General features: G+C 44.2%; 1 protein-coding gene across 1 annotated transcript in view; it reads left to right on the forward strand.

Moving 5' to 3' along the window:
• The window catches only part of PRKAG2 (protein kinase AMP-activated non-catalytic subunit gamma 2), a 187225-nt gene that overhangs the window by 41679 nt on the left and 125633 nt on the right, over positions 1-19913 (forward strand). Inside the window, exon 3 of the mRNA XM_042888104.1 lies at positions 19676-19747. Within this exon, the coding sequence (XP_042744038.1) occupies positions 19676-19747 (72 nt within the window). The remainder of the gene's footprint in view (positions 1-19675; positions 19748-19913) is intronic.

A 19913-nucleotide genomic window follows, 5' to 3' on the forward strand; every position in this document is an offset into this window, starting at 1 on the left:
GAAACCAATTGGCTGGAAGTGCTGCTGCCGCTCTGCTCCTGCAACCACTGGGAGAGGTTGTAGTGTCAGCCTTCTTTTTCTCACACAGCTCAGCCTTCCAGGAAGACACTGATGGGACGTTTGTTAATATGGATGCACCTTTCACTCCTTTATTGAGCACGTATAACAGAGAGTATGGACTAGGAAAGATGGGAAGGCTTGAAAGCATTCATGAGCAGCACTAGCTTTTATATATGTATCCATAGCTTTACGTGGGTACGTGTTACTAGGGAGGTATATATCTTCATACGCATTATTACTCTTATTACTCAGGCTCTGATTATGAGTAAGATGAATTCAGTTATACCCTCTTATTTGCTGTGTGTGTAGGTTTCTCCCTCCATAAGGCTGTACCTTTTCCTTTATTTCATGAATCTCTCAAGTGGAAATCCCTTTTGATGGCCTTAGTGACTGTTTTGTGTGCAATGCCCCATCGCTTCTTTAACAAAGCATAAAAAAGAATGCTAAAGAAATGCTGTAAGCATTTTCTTCTGCAATGATCCTTTGTGGTTGTATTTATGCTTATAAATTATTATTATTATTTTGTCGGCTGGCTATTTGTTGAGTTCTTTAAAACCAAATTACATTCACTTTTCTTTAGGCAAATTGTACTTCCAGGATGTGTTTAAAAAGCTGTTGCCCATGGTCAAAGACTGGGAGAACATTTTTCTTTCTGATAGGGGTAGATTGCTTTAAATTATTATTGACACAGTAAAAATAGGAAGTAAAGCTTGCACTCTGAGTACTTTATTTGTTAGTTTTTTAATTATTATTTTGATTTTTTTTTTTTTTTTTTTTTTTTTTTTAATAATTCCCTGCAGTGGAAATCAAACATTTCTTCTTAAAATAACTGCTCTCTCCCCGGATGCTTCCTATATCCAAACTGTTCTTTGCAAACTTAAATAAACACTGGGCTCTTATCACAAATGGCATCTATTTCAGAGCTCCTTACCACAGGGTTCCGCTGTGCCAGTGGATGCTACAATGAAAAAGCAGGGCTTTGCCTCCAGGCTTTCTGCTGCCCTCTGGGGAGGGAACGTGGCTCTGTGTGAGGCCCCCACACCTGGAATTGCCCAGCCACTCATCAGCATCTGTAGAGCATTCTTCTCCAAGAGCTCATGGAGTCATGGAAGGTTGGAAAAGACCACCCAGGTCATCAAGTCCAACTGTCAACCCATCCCATCGTGCCCACTGACCACGTCTTCAGTGCCACATCTCTGGATCTAGAGCACCTCCAGGGACAGTGACCCCACTGCCTCCCTGGGCAGCCTGTGCTATTGCATCGCTGCTCTTAGAACTGGGCAACTCGCAGGTATTGCACTGGCGATGAAGCAGCCTTGCTCTTAGGCAGGTAATTAATCCTCCTGTTGACCAAAAATCCCTCTCTTTACAGTATAAGATGTCTGACTGCTTTTTCTGATATGAACTGCTATGGTATTAGGGTTAAGACTATTCCTCAAGCATTCCTGCCAGTCTGCAAATGTTCATGTTGCTCGTACCCATGGTATTCAGCCTCCCACTAAACTGTGCCTCTGCAAATGAAAATGAGCAGATAAACTGGTTTACTTTACTTTCATTAAGATGACAAATATGTGTACCACATTCTTTGTGATGAGTTTTTGACTCTTTGCCAGCTGTCTGCATCAGAATACGTTTATTTAAAAGCATTTATTTTCTGACTGTGCTTTCTTTAAGTGCTGCAGGGCAGTGTTACCTCCATTTTTTTTTCAGCAGCCAGTTGATACCAGTGGAGATCTTTGTACTTCACCTTCTAAGCCTTTGATGACATTTTAACTGCTCATTATGGTATGTAAGCTTTATCCTTTTCTAGGTGGGCTCTTGCTTCAATTCAAAGTTAATGGTTACTATTTATTGCATACTTCAGACTAGCATGCAGCAAAGTTGGTATGTGCACGTAGTGCCTTAGAAAACCCAGAATCCCTAATATGAAGAACATTCTGTCCCTAGGCAGGCTGTGCAAACATGGGAGTACATGAGTAATTCACCTGTGCCCTGGAGTCATGGGGACAACTTAGGTGAAATAGTCCGGTGCCCAGCATGGCTGAGCCCACAGATGAGTAATGAAGAGTCATAAAGCTCAAAGAAAAGAAAACAGGCTGTGCAACCTGCAGGAACATCTTAATTCCTGGGTGGTGCTGCCATGATGTTACTGCAGTGGGATACTTTCTTTTAGTGCTCTTCAGAGAGCTGCAGGTGTGCTATAACTTCTTATGTTCTCAGCCTCAGACTCTAAACCAAAGGCTTAAAATACCATAGAGAGTTCTGGTGGGGCAGGTTTTAGGTGGAGCTGATGACCATCATCTTTGTCCCAAAGCATTCCCTGGCTTCTTGGGCCCTGATTCCCCCATCCTTGTGGGGAGAGGTACCTGAAGCACCTGGAACAGAGGGAACAGCAGAGCTGAGGCATCTCCACTGGATGCATCCACGCTATGTCCTCATGGAGCACTCATCCTTGGAGGTCCCACTTTAGGACTGTTGAAGCCAGAAAATGACACTGCAGGGTACAGGTTTCCATACATTCCAGTCAAAAGCCTTAGTGTGCATACAGAAGCACAGGGCTTTGCGCTGAAGCCCACAGTTTGAGCTTTTTGTTGATCCACCAGTTCCTACTCCCATGTTGTTTTCTCCGATTTCCAGATGCCACAGTGTCGTCCTTCATCTATTCTCTTGTGGGACTATTTCTGTTCCTTTCTACATGGTGTAATTCAGGACGTACTGATTCAGTGACAGCTTCTGTTGAGTGCTGCACAATTCTGACTTAAAATCTCTCAGTACATCTATTTCAGGCAAGGAACCACTGAGGGACCACTGAGTCTCCTACACTAATTTTGCTCTCTGATTTATTTTTCCATGGAGATCAGGATATTTCTGAAGGACTTCACCCCTGTAACAGAAGATTAGAGTCCAAAATGTCAGTCCTTCATGAGTTATTGGGCACCACAACCCAGCCCAACCCTCATAATTCTCCTCTATCACTCAGAAGCCGTCACTGACCCCACAGCCCTACTCTGACACATCTCCTGCAGTGCCTCCTGCCACAGCCACGTAGGAAGCAGGCTGCGTCTGTCTCCAGACATGAGGATGAGGTGTGAAAGGCAGGGGGAAAGGTCAGTGCAACATAGGGCACAAGGCTGCAATTTCTCAGCCTCCAAAGCTGTTTCTGTATGAGCACTCAGTCATTTCAATATGGCTGTGGTTTGGATATGCATGTAAATACAGAGAGGATAAACAGACAGTGGTGAATTAGGCATATTAACCTGAGGAGGTATCGGCTGTATGCACCTGTCCTGTTTTTGGTTCAGGGCATCCCTGGCACAGGGCCTTGGCTGCAGAGGTGTGTGGGGAGCTGACTCCAAGAGATGGGTGCTCACTCACCAGGTTTTGGTGGCTCTCACATGGATGCTCTGCTTCTGGCTTGTCAACAGTGAGTCACAAATTCCAACTGTTTGTTTCATTGCTTGGTAGATCATGCTGAAAAATTGCAAAGAAAAAACTGACTGTTTGAGATGAATAAAAGAAGAACTGTGGATTTTGTTTTGCATGGAATGTTTCTCTCCTCTCTTTCCTTTTCATATCATCCCCATCACCTTTATTTTCCAATTTTTATTATTTTTGCTGATGAACTCCACAGTTCAGTGCTACCTCTTACTGTTGGGGTGTCCTGCTTTTTTCCTTGTATTCCCTTTTCCAGCCCTTGCAGATCACAGCTGCCCTTTGCTGAGAATCACATCCCACTAAGAACCGGTGTCATTTATGGTGCATATTGGCAGTATTCAGTCCCCGGTTCATTTTCCACTTGGGCTCTCCTTGCCTTCCAACCACTGCTGTGGTTTTTCATGCTCTTCAAGGAGCTTCTCCCAGCTGTGCTGCCTCCTTGGCTGCAGGCTGTGGTGCACATCTGTGCTGCATGCTGCTTTTGGTTGCTGCTCCCTGCAGCGTTTTGCAGGAATAAGGCAGCCATAAATATGATGACTGTATTCCGTGTAAATAGGTGTCTGAAAAAGGACCCACAATGAACAAATGCTCTGCCCTACTTTGCAGGCCTCTAGCTCAACTGTATGTTTCCATTTTCTAAGGAGCTTCTCCATAGATTTACTCACTAAGACTTGCTTAGTAAGTCAGGACAAGAAAATCTTAATGGAATCAGGCCCTATAAGCTCATGTATGTGGTACTTACAAAACCACTGGATCTTTGTGGAAATTATAGCATATAAAGAGCACCAACCAATGGCAAAGCCTTTCAGTCTCCTCTGGGACATGGTGGAAGGTTGCTGTACTGCCAGTTGGAAATTTGTGATATTTTAGGCTTGTTCTTGGCCCAAAAAGAAGAAATAGGATCAGTGTTCTGGAACAGTGTGAGCGAATTGTGCAGGAATTGTGTGCAACAGAATCTGAAGCTGATTGAAAGCCTGGCTCTGAAATTTTTTGTTAAATTCTTTGAATGGAAAAACAAGATACAGCTGGTACAACAGTGACTGTTCCAGTTAGGCAGCCAGCTTTGTATCTCTAGGCTGGTGAGAACGAAGTACTCGTGCATTTCCTCTTGTTTTGATCTATGGACTGCAGGTGAGAGATTGACTCACCCTAGAAAGCACAAGTAGGTTCAGAGAAAAAGAAATCACACTGAAAAATCTATTTGCATGGAAAGTTGATTATATAATACATTTTCTGGAGGCTTATAGGATTGTCCTTAGTGTATAAAGAAAAAGCTAGTGCACTAGCATAGGGAATTTTGGATCTGTATCCTTACAGACTCCCAGAATTTGTTAGAAAAGGATATTTGCAAACGTGTTGGTGGCCTTCTCACGTTGTACAACCTCATGTGAGATGATGTGCATTAACTCAGCCCTGCTCTTTGTCACTCAGGCTGCTGGATTTCACTTCTGAGCAAACACAGCCTTGCCATCTCACACCAGAGCACAGACACGGGCAGTCACAACTGACACCTCAGGCCTGTGGGTTCAGGAATACCTTGGGGCTCTTGGGCAGGACGTGTGCCACATAAATGCAAGCAGTCATTTAGTAACTTCAAAATAATAATGATAAAAATTCTTGCCTATTTTTCATCCCAGAAGGGTGAAAGAAAAATGGCAAATTACTAAATGTTTTTTTGTGGATGTCAGAAGCTGGATGGAATCCAACAACTATTTCAGCAAATATTTATGAAATTGTTTCTGAACCATTAACTGTTCTGCTTATCTCAGTTGTGGTTGTGCAATGTGTTTCTCTTGCTTCTATTCCTTATCCAAAGGTGGGGGAGGAAAGGGGATATTTTCAAGGTGGATTTTGTGCCATTTCAGACTATGAGAATTGATTTTGAAGATGAATTAATAGAAAAACCCTTTAATAGGTCTTGGTGTTCCTTTAAATTGGCTGTATCAAACTGAGCACTGCGAGTGATTTGAAAGGAATGATTTAGGGATATGAGACAGTTTCCTGGCTTTAATACCTATTTTATTTGATGTGATCTTTAATCAGAATAATCCCTTTAAGCTGCCTATGCACGGAAGTGTTTGAGCTGATCCTTGCCTTGTGGCTTGGTTGGTAGGAGAGCCTCTTTTGCTCCAAGACTGCGACTGCACCAATCTTCCTTTTTGCCCTTTCTAAGAACAGTCACAGATGGGTCCTTTCTCCTACAGCTGCGGTGGGACAGGCACAAATGTGTTTTTCTTGCCCCAGCTGGTAGACTGATTTCTCTGGTAACACAGAAACAGAATTATAAGAGGAAGCTTGTTTATTTTCCCAAACTATTTGTATGTTCTGCGTGCATAAAATATTCATTAAGCTGGGGAAAAGCCTCCTAAACACTAAATATTTGTTCATTTCTGTATTGAAAGAGGCAGATGCTGAGCTTGTCTCCAAGTGCTCCAAGCAATAGCTGCCATTTGTGAGCAAACACCACGTCTGCGTTTTATCAGATGGACGCACACCCAGCGTGCCTCTGGTGCTGCTGAACAAAAGTACCTTCCTGGCTTTGGTGATGTTTGTTATTTGGTTTGGGCAGAATAAAGGACAGCACTGGTTGCACCTGAGTGCAAAGGGGAGCAGGCTCCTGTGATGTGTTGTTCTGAGTTCTGAATAGTGTGAGAGTGGTATCTGAGCCACACTGCTCACACTATAATGATGTAGGAACCAGTAGCCATTAATTAAAAGCAAGCCCCCTATGTTAAAAACTGTTTCAGTCCATCCTGGCAAATGTTATTCTGAAATGGGCCAAGAAAGGGTTGGCAAAGCCTCACGGCTCAGGATTTGGTCACCTGTTTCTCCAGAGAGGTGTCAGTTCATTGCATGAATGTTTTGATGCCTTTTGTTAAAACATTGGATGCTGCAACAGGATCTTTCTGCTTTTTGCCCTAATGTTGGTGTTGTTCTCCCAGGGGTGACCTGATCCGTGGCAGACTTCACCAGTGTCTCAGCCAAGGACGGGGCCGCATGGCTTGGAGGTGCTTTGCCAGTAAAGGACACTTTATGAGATTGCTTGGTGGATTGATCATAGAACCACAGAATGGTTTGGTTCAAAGCCTATCCAGTTCCAACCCCCCGCTGTGGGCTGGATGCCCTCCACCAGTTTAGGCTGCCCAGGGCCCCATCCGACTGGCCTTGAGCACCTGCAGGGATGGAGCACCCACAGCTCTCTGTGCAGCAGTGCTGGGGCCTCAATGCCCTCTGAGTAAAGAATTTCTTCCTAGCATCTAACCTGGATGTTCCCTCTTTTAGTTTAAAGCTATCGCTAACTGCCTACACAAAATGTCGGTCTTCCTCCTGTTTATCAGCCCCCTTTTGATCAGAGCTGGATGTGATTATAAAGAAAGATTTTTCAAAGACCTGTTGCTGAAAAAGAAAATTCAAGTCCCCCATCGCTCAGCTCACAGTCGGAGGGTTTGCACTGCTGTTTGCATGTAATTCACATGATATAATTCCAAAAGCTGTGCTGTTCTCTTCATTTCTAATGCCAATGTCATACTCTGCAGTCAGACAACTTGTTTTCCCAGCGAGGTCCTTACAGCAAATTACAAAGCAAATTAAATCTTCCTCTGTTCACGTTGCGGAAGGGAGAAGTGAAGCCCAGGGGCATCTTTGGTACTGGCACAGAGCAGGCCCACGGCTCCAGCACAGCACCCAGCCCTGCGCTGCGCTGCCTTCCCCGGTGCACCGATGCAGATGCAGCCTCAGTTACGTGAAGCTCCCGCTCCCAAAAATAGGCTCCCTTCTCTCCCGATCACGCTAAAAACCTCTGCGGTTATTTGAACTCGCAAACTTCCCCGCTGGACCCGCAGCGTTCAGCTAACGCAGCCGGTGCGGCTCTTAATGACCCTGCTGCGCAGGCGGTGCTGCTGGAGCCACCGTGGCGGGTCTCCGCAGCCGGGTAATGGAATCCTGCGATGGTCGGAGCATCCCTGGCACGGAGCCCGCGTCGCCTGCCTTCTCCTCAGTTACCTCCGCTCCCGCTGTCCCCGCGCAGCGCTGCGATGGGAAGGAGGAACACACCCAGCCCCGCTCCCCATCTGTTGCAGCATCGGCTTCAGTAGCAGAGCCTGAGATGTTTAAATGTGCTTGCCTTTAGGGAAAAGCCTTGCATGCAGTTCTTCAATGGACGTTTCCAGCCAGACTGCGGGATTTTTCAGAGCTGTAAGTCAGAATGTGGCTTGCCCGTCTGTGGGTTTCTTCAGGTTCGATTTTCTTTTCGTTTATTTGTTCTGACGGACTCGAAAAGGGAATAGCTTTTGCATTCATTTAAGTGGAGAAGCCTGAGTGCGCTGCAGGACTCAGCTGAGAGGCATTCTTCAGGCTGTGTAAGAGATGCGTGGTTCTCGGGTATTTTGTTTTTTTTTTTCATCTTGTTTTGTCTCTTTTGTATGCATGGCTGGCACAGGGCTGCTGTCCTGTTTTTACAGCATTTAGTTACAATAGATATTTCAAGGCTGAACAAAATGTTCTTTTATGCAGTTAAAGAATGCAGTCGGGGTTTTTTCCTTGCATAACTTTTCCTTAATGTTTTGGAAAGACAGATTATCTTTTTGGGGTGTTTATTTAATTTCAGTCTGAAACCATCTGCTCTCTGCATCCTGCAATGCCTGTTTTCTCATCCTGATCATCACAGAGCAGCCTGAACTGCTGTGCAACCCCTTGCTGTGGCTAGGCATTGCAAACCCCAAATTGCAGCTTTTTGGTAGGCTCGTCGATTAGAGCTTCTATTTGCTGTTTGCCTGTCTTTTCATGTGATATTTGACTCGATGTCAGGGTAGAGATACGTACTGCAGCCTTCACATGTTCCTTTTGCATTTTTCCCTTTCTGCTGCCAGACTTAATGCTGAGCTCACTGCAATTCATGGGCCTGTGAATGAATGAATGTCCAATAATGATGATGGCTCTTCTTTGGGATCAGATGCAAAGCTTTGGGTGCCCTGTTAGCGAGGTGATGGGGGGGTTTCAGCGAAGGGTAATTGGAATTTATGCTGGTATAAGATATAGGGGATTTTGCCAGCTCTTCTCTGCTGTGCTTGTTGGTCCCTGTGTTGTAGCTGTTCTTATGGACCACATTTCAGCTGCACAGAGTGGGATGGATTAGGGTGTCTGCTCTGGGGGAGAGATTTCAGCTCGATCCCTGTATGGGAAGGAGTCAGGACTCCAGGAGAGGTGGGGCAGCAGAGGCTGCTCTGAATCTGGAAGAGAAATCTGAAGTTGGGAGTTGGGGCCTGGAGCATCAGTGGAAAGAGAGAGTGATTGGCAGGAGGATTAAATGGATCCTGCTGACACAGGGCCAGCCCACTGCGTTTCAAGTGCCGATGGATTGAAAGGGAGGCAGCAGGAAAGCCAGCCCACAGGGCTGTGCTGCTCCTCTTTTCTGTATGGGGTTACTGAGGGTGGAATGAAAGGGTATTCATCCTGAAAAATGACACAATTTGAAATACAGGCTAAAACCACAGGAAAAAAAACAAACAAACAACCATTAATCTGTACCAGGATGTCTTACAGCCATCAGGAAGAAATTAGGAGAATACAAAGCAATATTGTTGTAAACCTTTAAAGGTAAATCACAGAGCTGGTGGAAGCCACCTGCAAGTACAATTTGCTGCTGGCTGTATGCAGGCAGGGCTTTCCATTGGGAAGAGCAGACCCCTGTGCCATTTGGGCACGTTCCATCGCCCGAGTCGCTCCAGCAGTGAGCTGATTTAAAAGACAAGAAATAATAAATCATCTGAATTTAAGAGAACCAGCAGTTGGTGAGCTTGTTATGCATATGCACACGCAGAAAATGACTATACACGTGTTTACCATATATATTCTCACATATGAGAGCATGCACTAGATGTAAGTAAAACAAGAAGAGATGCCCTGTGAGGTGAGCTCTGCCACTTCCAGTCCCTGGAGGCCACAGTCAGCAGTGACAGTCTGCTCCTGTTTCTCACTGTAGGAACTAATGCTTTTGCTTGTAGAACTGATATGTTTTGGTAAATGTATCCTCTCGCTCCTATGTAAGAGATGCTTTTCTAATTGGTATTTAACTGCTTATAATGACTGTGGGCAGTAAAATTTCCATCCTAATGAAACTCAAAAGAGGTGTAACTGCAGCACGCATTTGAATGCTTACTGATAGCAGTGCAACTACTTAATATGTACAGACAGAAATTATTGTTTTTAATGAGAAAAATAACCAATATACTTTCAGGACCATATTGCTCACATTAACTTAATTTTTGCTAGTATTGTCTCTCTATAAAAATAGAAAGCCAACCAAAAATAATAAATGTTATTCTGAGTCAAGGTTTTCTGCTTGTGGTTTTAATTCACCTTGAGAAACAAATGGTGTACTTCTCTTTGCTTAGTTTTGTTTTCTGCTCCACTGCTCATCTCTTCTATGGGAGGATTTTGGTGAAGCCCCATGGCACAGTGAGTAGCTGAGATGGGCTGAGCTGCAGGCAGAAGCTCTCCCAGTGCCCCTGGCAGAGCCTGGGTCGCTGATCCCAGGAGGAGGTTTATTTTGTTGTGAAAACTGCTTTGGGACTGTCTGCCACACGTCTTGAAGCAACAGCCGTGTATCAAACAGCCCCAGCCGTGCCAGGCTGGCACTCTGTCCATCTGTCACCATGGTCAGGGAGCCCTCCTAACATGGAAACATGTCCAGCACTCTCTAGGCAGGAGCAAATGCTTTCTGAAACACGGTCATGTACCAACTGTACCCAGCCAAACCAAATGCAAATTTGCCTGTTTTGGCTGGCCAGTGTCTGCTGGGTTTAGAAAACAGTACATTGGGCAGAAACAACTTTCTGGGAACACAGGTGTGTAAATATCATGCTTAAGTTTTGGATTGATTCACCGGCATATAAGAGTGTTTCCTGGTCGTTTCTCCACAGCGTATTCAGACAGGTCCATTGCAACCATCGTGCTTAATGGGTGCGTGAGGATTGAGATGGCTGAAATTGGAAGACTTCTTAAAGGAGCCGGAAATGAATATAGCTCACTTCTAAGAGGTCTTTCCTGCACTGGGAAGCCATAGACCTTGAAAGAAGCCCGCAGTTTATTTGGGGAGACATCCAGTTTAAAATGGTAGCATTGCATGTAGAGTATTAGAAATACACTTTTGAGTAACGTTTAGAAATACCAACAGAGAGTAGGACCTCATCGTGCTACCTGTTGTATATGGATGCCTACAGTGTGTCTAGACTGCGGGAAGACGTGATTGAAGCTTGCCTTAAATTAGCCCGGCTGAGTCCTGACAGCCATACAGCAGCAGGAGCGAGGAGCTCCAAGTGAGCTAAATTGTGGAGTATTTACTCAGCCTCCCACGGGGATTTTACAGCCTACGCTCACTGGGTGTTGTCATGGCTACCCTTGTGTCGGAGCGGGGCGAAAGCGAGCTGGCTGATGCCACACTTGTGATTGCTGTGTAGATGTGCCTGTAGTACGATGGAGCTCCTGTGGTGAGGCTTCTCATCGGAAGGTGGTGGGCATGGAGCTGGCTGCCCAGGGCAGCAGGCACGGCCCCAATGCCAGAGCTTGTGGGACACCACTCTGAGACACAGGGTTGGGTTTGGGTGCCGCTGTGTGGAGCTGGGGGTTGGAATTGGTGATCCTTATGGTTCCTTCTTGCTCAGGTTCCATTCAGCTCAGGATGTTGTGTAAGTCTGGAAGTTGATATGCAGGTTGTAATGAAGTTTGGATTCTCACAGAATGAATGATTTAATGTCATTTGTTGCTATTGAATGGCACCGCTAACCAGAAAAAATAAGAGAGGTACCAGTTCTATGTCTGCAGCTCTCAGCTCAAAGCATACAGTGGGACTGAAGGACACACAAGCTGATTTTAAGGCAGAGTATCACACTGTGACTGTGACAATCTTTTCTGTATTGTCTCTGAGAATTTGATCTTCCTTCTGTCCTTGAGGGCTTTTTATGTTGCCAGCTTCAGCAAATTGTACAAGGAGCTATAAAGTCATCCATTCTTTTGGGAAAAGGAAAACAAATAGTCTATCCTATGAAATTAAGCACCCTGTATATAATGGTCTCTTTATACGTGTGGTGCTAAAACTAAAACAAAAGCTGTAGCAAAGCGACTGTACATTTTGTAGATTGGAATGTTTTTTTCTGCTGCAGAATTACAAAGGAGAATAGAGCAGGAGAACAAACAGGGAATCTGCCCTCGCCGTAGGTTCCATGTACTGTCCCCTCTGAGCTCCCATTCTGGTCTCCAGTACACCAGACACGAAGCCATTCTGTTCTTCCTTTCTTTTCCTCATTTTCTGCTTCTACCTTTTTTCTTTTTTACTTTTTTTTTCTTTTTTTTGGCTGAGGCCTCCTTGCTCAGAGTACATCCCTCCCTCACCTGACTTTCCAGCTAAAAGCTTTCTTCTTGTTGTTAAGAGTATCCACAATTATTAACTGAAAACAAAAGGAAGCAGTAGGCACCTGCCTTCCTAAATGCACTGAGCTGCAAAAAATAGTTGTAGTTCAAGTACTTAGGGCAGGGATTTTCTGTCTGCCATGAATGTCACTTCTTAAAGTCATATATATGCAAGAGAGAACCCAGCAAGCCCTGCTCAGACAAGGCCATCAGCTGGAGGGTTTTATTTCTGATTTTGTTTTGTTTCCCTCTTCCTTCCATGGTTTTCTAAGAGATCTGGCCTACAGACATTGGGAAAAACATTCAACTGCAGTGACTTTGTATAGTGCAGAGATGATTTACTGGCTCCTGATGGTCCTTGCACTGAATCCATTCAGATTGCCCCTGTGCTATAGCGTGTCTCAAGTGTTTTCATTGCGTTACGACAAAATCATCCTTTGTTTGCTGTGGTTCTGCTATTTTAATGTGGCTGATGTTCTGTTTTATAGAAAATGTGTGCTTTTCTCTGCAATACCTTGGAATCCTTTGTTGTGTTTATGTAAGTATTGGAAAGGAACTCTGTTGGCACGGAGTACGTGCCATCTGAAGGGTAACATTTGCAGTCTCTTGCTGCCTCTCCCCATAGCGGTGTCTCATTTTGTTGTTTTTTAATTCCCTCATCATTCATCTGATCACGTTCACCAGGTCTGAGGTACCTTATCTTCTGCTTTCACTTTATCTGTCTTAACTTGTTCTTCTTGGAGGAAATGTCTCGACAGAGAAAGTTGCCTGAGCACCCAGGAAGGGGCTTAACAAAGAGTCTGTACCCAGCAGGGACTGCAGAGCACTGGGGTGATGGTCAATCCACTCCCCACTTGGTACACAGCTCCATACATGTAAATCAGGCTGCAGTATTTAAAGGCAGCCACTTTCTCCCACAGGCTGGGAATACTTGGGAGCTTGCTGCTGCAGGCATTGTATGTGGATTGTGGTGTCACAGAGAACATTGAGAATTTCTTTTTCCCCGTTGACTTGCTTTCTCTGCCCTTCTCTCAGCCTTTCTCTGTCTCTTTATGGGCTGTGATTTACTGCTCAGGGGACAGCAGTGTACCCTCCCAGCTCTGTGCATGCTGTGCACAGGATGGGGCACCAGGCAGAAGTGGCTGCATCCCACCCCAGGTCCACATACTGCAGGCTACACTCGGCTGCTTTGCAAAGGCTGAATCCTGGCAGGAGAGCACAGGCTTGAAAGAAAATTTAATTTTTTTCCATGAACAGCACAGTAATGTGCTCTTGCAATTGAAGCTGACGCTGAGAGACAAACAAAAAACCGTCCATGGGTTCTTGACAGTGCTTTTTAGATGAATCTTGACTACAGCCTCAGAAGAAAAGGTGCATTTAATGTAGGCTGCTGGAGCTTAATGACCATTGAGAGCTTTAGAAGGGTGTGCTGCAGACTGCCAGTTTGCCACCCAGCTTGGACAGCTTTTTTGAGGGAACTAGGACGGAATTATTGGTTTCACTGGTCTTTTTATTCCCATACCTGGGAAATTCTCAATGTCAGCAGCTCTTTCAGATCAAATAGCGACAATTTGAACCATCAACTCACGAGTGAGAAATGGAGAAAAGTAGCTCCAGTAGCTCTTCAGTTCTTGGCGTGTCTGTTGTCGCCCATGAAACTGCCAAGTTTTTTTTATGTAGGACATTGAATAATTACCAGATGGATGGCAATTTTCACTTATTGGGTTCTGTGCTGGAGTTCAGCCAGCAATAAATCCTTAACTTTTTAGATCGTGTCTCTTTGGGACTGAATATTTCCATTTCACCCAGGCAGGTCACTTATTTATCTTGATTAATTTTAAAAAGGTAGGGTGATTTATGCTTTTTATTTCAAGCCTGGTGCTCTATCCACTTTGGTGCATGTGCAATTCCTCCTGCACAATCACCCAGCTGACTCCTGGACCACGCTGCCTCTGGCACCGTCGTGCTGCACACAAACTCAAGTCTCTGTGTTTCATTTCTACCATCTCAAACCGTCCAGGTTCTTTTTAAATATGAACAGCCTTAAAACGAATAGCACACAAATAAATTACAATTGCCCTGTGAAGTACAAAAGCTGGCTTGCACAAATCTAACCAGCTTTGTACATCTGTTACTGCCCACTCCCATTGAGTCATACTGAGACTTAGTCACCAGCATCCTATGCCTCACAGTGCGATTTATGTCTCTTTCTCCAAAACACATGCTGCAGTCTTGATGGCATGGGGGAGGGAGAAAAGCAAAGCAATGAGCAACCTACTCTTAAAGGAATAAAGCCATGTAGCAAGCCCTATTATATGCTACTGTGCCTATTACATCAAAACAACAAAACCAAAAGGACAGAAATTCCTGTATATGTCAGTTTTGAATAATTCTTTGTGCAATAATTGAGTCATCTGATATAAATCCTCAAAGGCTTCTGCACAGGATTGTTCTGAAAAAGGTAATTTTTAATTCAGTCAGTGCTGCCAAGCTACATACCCTATTCCATAGAGTTCAAGCTTTGGATTCTATTCACAGCCTATTAGCATATGCAGTATATTTACTATTCAGAGTTCTACATCGGCTTGTAATAGGTACAAACCAAGGTTGATCTAAAAAAATCCGCTGGTGCGCAGATTGAGCTGAAAGAAGCAGTTCACAACTGACATTAATAAATATTGTGACTTTCTTTGTCCTTGGTAGGACAGCTGACGTGCTCATGGCTCAGTAACATTAGCAGAGGGGGAGATCCTGAGAGCACTGTGAACACGTGGTGCTGAGGAGTGAAATTTCTAGCAGTACTTTGTGGCATCAGGGATCTCGCCAGCACTCTTTGCTCAATTTCTCAATATCTTGTTTTATTTACTTTATCAAAGGAGCTGCCTCCCCATATTAGAAAGCTTAGTAAAGTGCCACCTTCTGCTTGATTTACATTGCACAAAATGACTGTAATGTCTGGCAGGCGTGTCACATCCTTAAATTCAATGCAACACCACCACATACACAGCAGTTATTGAAACAGAAGAACGATGTCTCACAGCCGACACCATCAGTGATCAGAACTGCGTGCTGCTGACACCTACACCAGGATTCTGGAGCTGCTCAGCAGAGGTGCTCAGCCTTCCAGCAGGAATAGCCAGTGGTGTTGCCGTGAATCCATCCCAACCTGAGGCACCTCTGAACCACGCCAAAGACTTGGCCATGGCCTTGGAGCAGGGACCCACCACCACAGATGTGAGAAGACATGTTGCGTGGCCATGCCTGTTGTTTGGAAGGCCTGGCAGCAGGGAGCCGTGTGTGAAATGCTCTTTTAATACCCACCCCTGAAATTCCAGACGACTGCTGGTTGGGGCCATAAAAATGTCTTACTCCCACTCAAAACACCTCGGAAATGGGTCTGTGACTTGTAAATCCCCACACACCCTGGAGTGCCTGGCTGGCTCCTTGGCTTCAGCTATTACAGAGGAGCTTTAGTAGCCTAGCTGCCAAAATAGCCTTGAAACAAAACCATAATAAAAAGGAATCCTTTTTTATTCTATGTTGTTTACTGGATTCGAGGCTTTAGTGGTCTGTTACTTAAGCTTCCTGCCTCTGCAGCAGAACTGCTGGAAACTCTTCTGACACCGAGGTCCCCAGCTGCAGCAGCAGCCAGAGCAGCGTGTTTGGGCAGGCTTTGTTGGCAGGAATTCTCTCCGGTAAGGAAAGAAACAGGGAAACTGACTGGAAAAGGTGAAAAATAGCTTAGCCAACCAGATCTTGCTCCTGTTGCTATTTGGCTACGTTTTGCCAGCCAACATATTTGCTTTCCATATCCTGAAGTGTGGTTTTCTTCTTTGTTCTGCAGAGCACTTCTGAGAAAAAGATTTTGTTTTGTTTTGTTTTCCCAAGATACCAATTAACAAAACTTTTATTCTTCTTTTCGCATCGTTCCAAGTATTGTGATATGAGGGCTGTCCCAGGAAAAAGGGGACTCAGGAAGGAATGATGCAGCACTGTGTGTCTGAATATTAACCTGGAGCAGCCCTGTGGATGTAAAGTCAATCTAAACTGCTCAAGAGTTCATCTTTTCTAAGGGGGTGGCAAGATTGATGTCTGACAGTCAGACTGCACTGGGCAGTGTGAAGGATCTGAGCAACATGAACACTCATGACAACATGAGCCAACAGAATTGTACAAAACAAGCTTTGCATTGCCTTTATTCCAGGTTAGCATCACTAGGACCAGCAGCTGCTGGTGGCCTTCCTTCCTTACAAAGATAGCCATAGACTTTGATCCCAACAGAAGTTTTCTATCCAAGGATGTGGTGCAGAACTGATGGATACAGGGAGTGATGCAACTCGTTCTTCAGCCAGTGTTTTGCAGTTTCAAATGAGAAGGTCTATTCCCCTACCAACACATCAAAGGATTTCTTTGGCAAAAGATTTTTAATATCTGCCCAGAACCATGTAATTTCCAAGGGCTCTTATATAAAGCAAAGCAGAGAGAGCCCCTGGAGAGGGCTATTGGAGAATATCCGCACCAGCTTTTTCTAGGAGTGAGAAAGCTGTCCAATAATGGTTTAAATTCCAGGTTAATGGCAGAGCAAGTGTAATAGGTGCATCAGCTGGAAGCAGATCAGAGCACACAGATAAGCACTAAAGCCAGGGCCACACCACTGACCTGTAAAGAACCACAGGTGTTTTGCAACACTTTGAAAGTTTTCAGTACTTTCAACTCTTTGAAAGGGTAGGTAATAGCAGAACAAGGGGAAATGGTTTTAAGTTGTAGGAGGGAAGATATAGGTCGGATATCAGAGGGAAGTTCTTTACAGGGAGAGTGGTGAGGTGCTGGAACAGCTGCCCAGAGAGGCTGTGGATGCCCCATCCCTGGAGGTGTTCAAGGCCAGGTTGGATGGGGCCCTGGGCAGCCTGGTCTGGTATTGAATGTGGAGGTTGGTGGCCCTGCATGTGGCAGGGGGTTGGAGATTCATGATTCTTGAGGTCCCTTCCAACCCAAGTCATTCTGTGATTCTGTGAAACTGTTCTTATCTTTTTCTTTTTTTTTCTTTTCTTTTTTTTTTTTTTTTTTTAAGAGATGTTGGATCATCAACCTTGTAGCTGCATACTTTTCTGAATGAAGAGCAATAAAAGAACGAAATAGATGTCTAGTCTGTCTTCTACAGAGAGTCATGTAAAGAGCAAACAAGCATGCGGTTATTTCCTTGTTTATCCAAGTGGTTGGAACTCAGAGAGCAGTGTTTGTAGCTCGGCTTTTCGTCTACCCATTCTTTCCTTCAGTAACTGCAGTCCCATGAGGAAGTAGAAGATGAAGAAACTGTTAGTAGCAGCTGCAATTACAGGCTTTATCAGAGCACTCAAAATTATCACGCTGTTTAAAATGTTTTCCAGCAGACTAAGAGGGGTCTTGTGCTGCCCCACTGGGCTCTGGTATAGCTCCAGTAATTTCTGCTTAGAAGTAGAGATCTCCTATTTCAAAAATCTCCTGCATTTGAAAACGGATGAAGAAAGCACACCTCCGTGGTATCTAACAGTTACAAATTAGAATAAAGACATCAGGTGGGTTTCATGATATGTTTAGGCTCTAGAACATAGCATGCATCCATTTTCAAGCTTGGAATTGTAACTGGCAGCTGAAATTTAGCTCACTGGAAAGTAATTCTGCCTGCCTACCTCTTCCTGTTTTTGAAAGCTTCTGCTCAGAAGTGAAGTTCTGGTTTCATTCCCAGCTGTTCCAGGTTTCTTGCAGCTTTATCTACTGTAATTGCTAGCTATATGTCCCTTCAAAACCCACTTTCTTCTCCCAGGCTTCAGCCTTCCCAAGCTGCAGGTTTCCTCTCTGCAAATTAGAAAAGTAGTAATACAGGGACAATAACATGTGGAGCTCAGAGATTATTTGCTTGATTTATTGCATGGAAAATGACTTAGCACACATCAAATTCCAGCTTCTTCACTACCAAAGATGGATAGAGGAAAATGTTGGTAAATCCTTTGGCTAAATTAAAGTAAACACAAAGGGATGTGTTTTTGTGTAACTTTCCATTCGGCTCTTAAACTTCTTCACAGAGATGTATTATTTAAGTCTGGCAGTAATATATTAAGTATGAATATACTAATTCATGTATTGGCAATGTTTATAAACACTGCTTATGGCTGATTAATTTTATTGGAGCATGTAGGTCATTTTGCTCTTAATTAATGGTAGGAATTAGCAGATTAATACAGAAGTGCTTAAGATCCTCTGGTGCCAGGGCTAGCCTCTGTCAAATCTTGACCATAGTGAAAACAAAAGCTGAAATTGATCAACTCTTCTTTTGGTTTTGAGATATTTGCTTACATTTCCATTTCCACTGAACATGACCTGAAACACATGTCGAAGTGTGGCGATGAGGGTGACACTGTATAGCTCAGTTGGTGCTTTGAATTTGCATGAGTAGAGCTCAGAGCACACTGATATGTCGTGGATGCTTTGGTTTGTGGCCTAGGGACTCAAGGCCAGTTTGGCCAAGTGGGGTTGCTTTTCTTTTTCCCTTTCCAGCTTGGCATGACTTACTCCCACATGCTTCGCTTCCAGTAATTCAATATTTTGTTCCTTATTTTTGTTGTTTGTTATGTAACTAGAATATTTTCAAACATTTGCAAGGATTACGCCTGAATTATACACATTTTTGAGCAGTTTGGATTTAGTATGATTATACAATGTGATGTGATTAGACTTGTGGTTGTTCTGAATTATGCAGGCCTTTGGCAAGCAAACCTTGCAGGCATCCCAGCCTGTGCTAATTCTTAATTAAGCTCTATTTAATCTCAAATTAGGTTTACGTGAAATTGCTATTTATTTTTGTTTTGAACAGTTTTAAATGAGATGCAGATGTGGTGGTAGAGAAGCACTGAATCATTACATTTAAAGGGTGATGCTTTGCACCAGGCAGGTTCTGCACTGGGCATGTTTTCCTGACATTGAGATCAAGGTTTGGGATCCAAGCCTCAGATCTTCAGCATACAGTGCTGCCAACCCGTGCTTGTGCTCATACAGTTACTCATTATCTACTTTTCTGATCAAACAAATGCTAAACTTGACACTAACACAGAAAACTTCATTAGGAGCCCTAAAAATCCCAAGACTAGGACATGAGGTAGCATAAACAGAACAGACGGCAGGAGGTAGAACATAATTGCATCTTGTTTTTGTTAGTTAAAGATGAGCATGTGTGCGTCTTTTATGGCTTTGTTTTTGTGAGTAGCACAGAACAGGGGGCTCCTCTCTGCCTTGTGAAAATGAGTTGGTTATTGCATCCTCAGGCACCACGTCTGCATTTGAGAACATCAACATATTCTCATTCAGGTTCTGTTTATTGCCATAAATACTCCTTGAAGGAAGACTGCAGTCCCCGCTAAAAGCCACATCGGTCTTTAGCTGAGCAAGGGGCTCCAGTTAGACTGTAATTTCCTGCTGTATTTTTCTGTGGGATTTGGGTTCCTCCCTTTGAAAGTTTCAGCACAGGACCTTCCACTGTGGCTGTGCAGATACTGAGTGCCTTTTGATAGTGATGTACTAGGAGTGCTTCTAAGGGCTCTCTAGTCACAAGTTACTTAAATCTGTTCTCCTTGCCATGCAAGCAGACATGTCAGATCCCGTGTTATCCTTTCCAGCAGTAGCTATGGGTAAGGCAGCAGGCACTTAGGAGGTAGAACTGTGGGCTACAGACATGGGATGCTCTGATATAAGGAAGGAGACATTGCTACAGGGCATCATTTTTTCTTCTCTCTCCCATCAGGATCTCAGCTCTTTTGCCATGCCATTCTTGGACGGTGATGTGGAGAACGCAGACAAAAATGCTTCTCGCAAGGTAGGGTATTTCCAAACCTTCACCTTCATTGTAGTTGCTGAGTCCATCGGTGATAACCACAATTCCTTAGACTTGGAGAAGTCTCAGGCTTTTAACCTTTCCTGCCATTTACCCATTGAAAGCGATACTCTCAGGCAAACACTGTGACTTCTGCAGGCCTTATCAT

This window comes from Lagopus leucura, unplaced genomic scaffold (assembly GCF_019238085.1).
Source record: "Lagopus leucura isolate 7727_CA_CO unplaced genomic scaffold, USGS_WTPT01 Super-Scaffold_100157, whole genome shotgun sequence".
Lineage (NCBI taxonomy): Eukaryota > Metazoa > Chordata > Aves > Galliformes > Phasianidae > Lagopus > Lagopus leucura.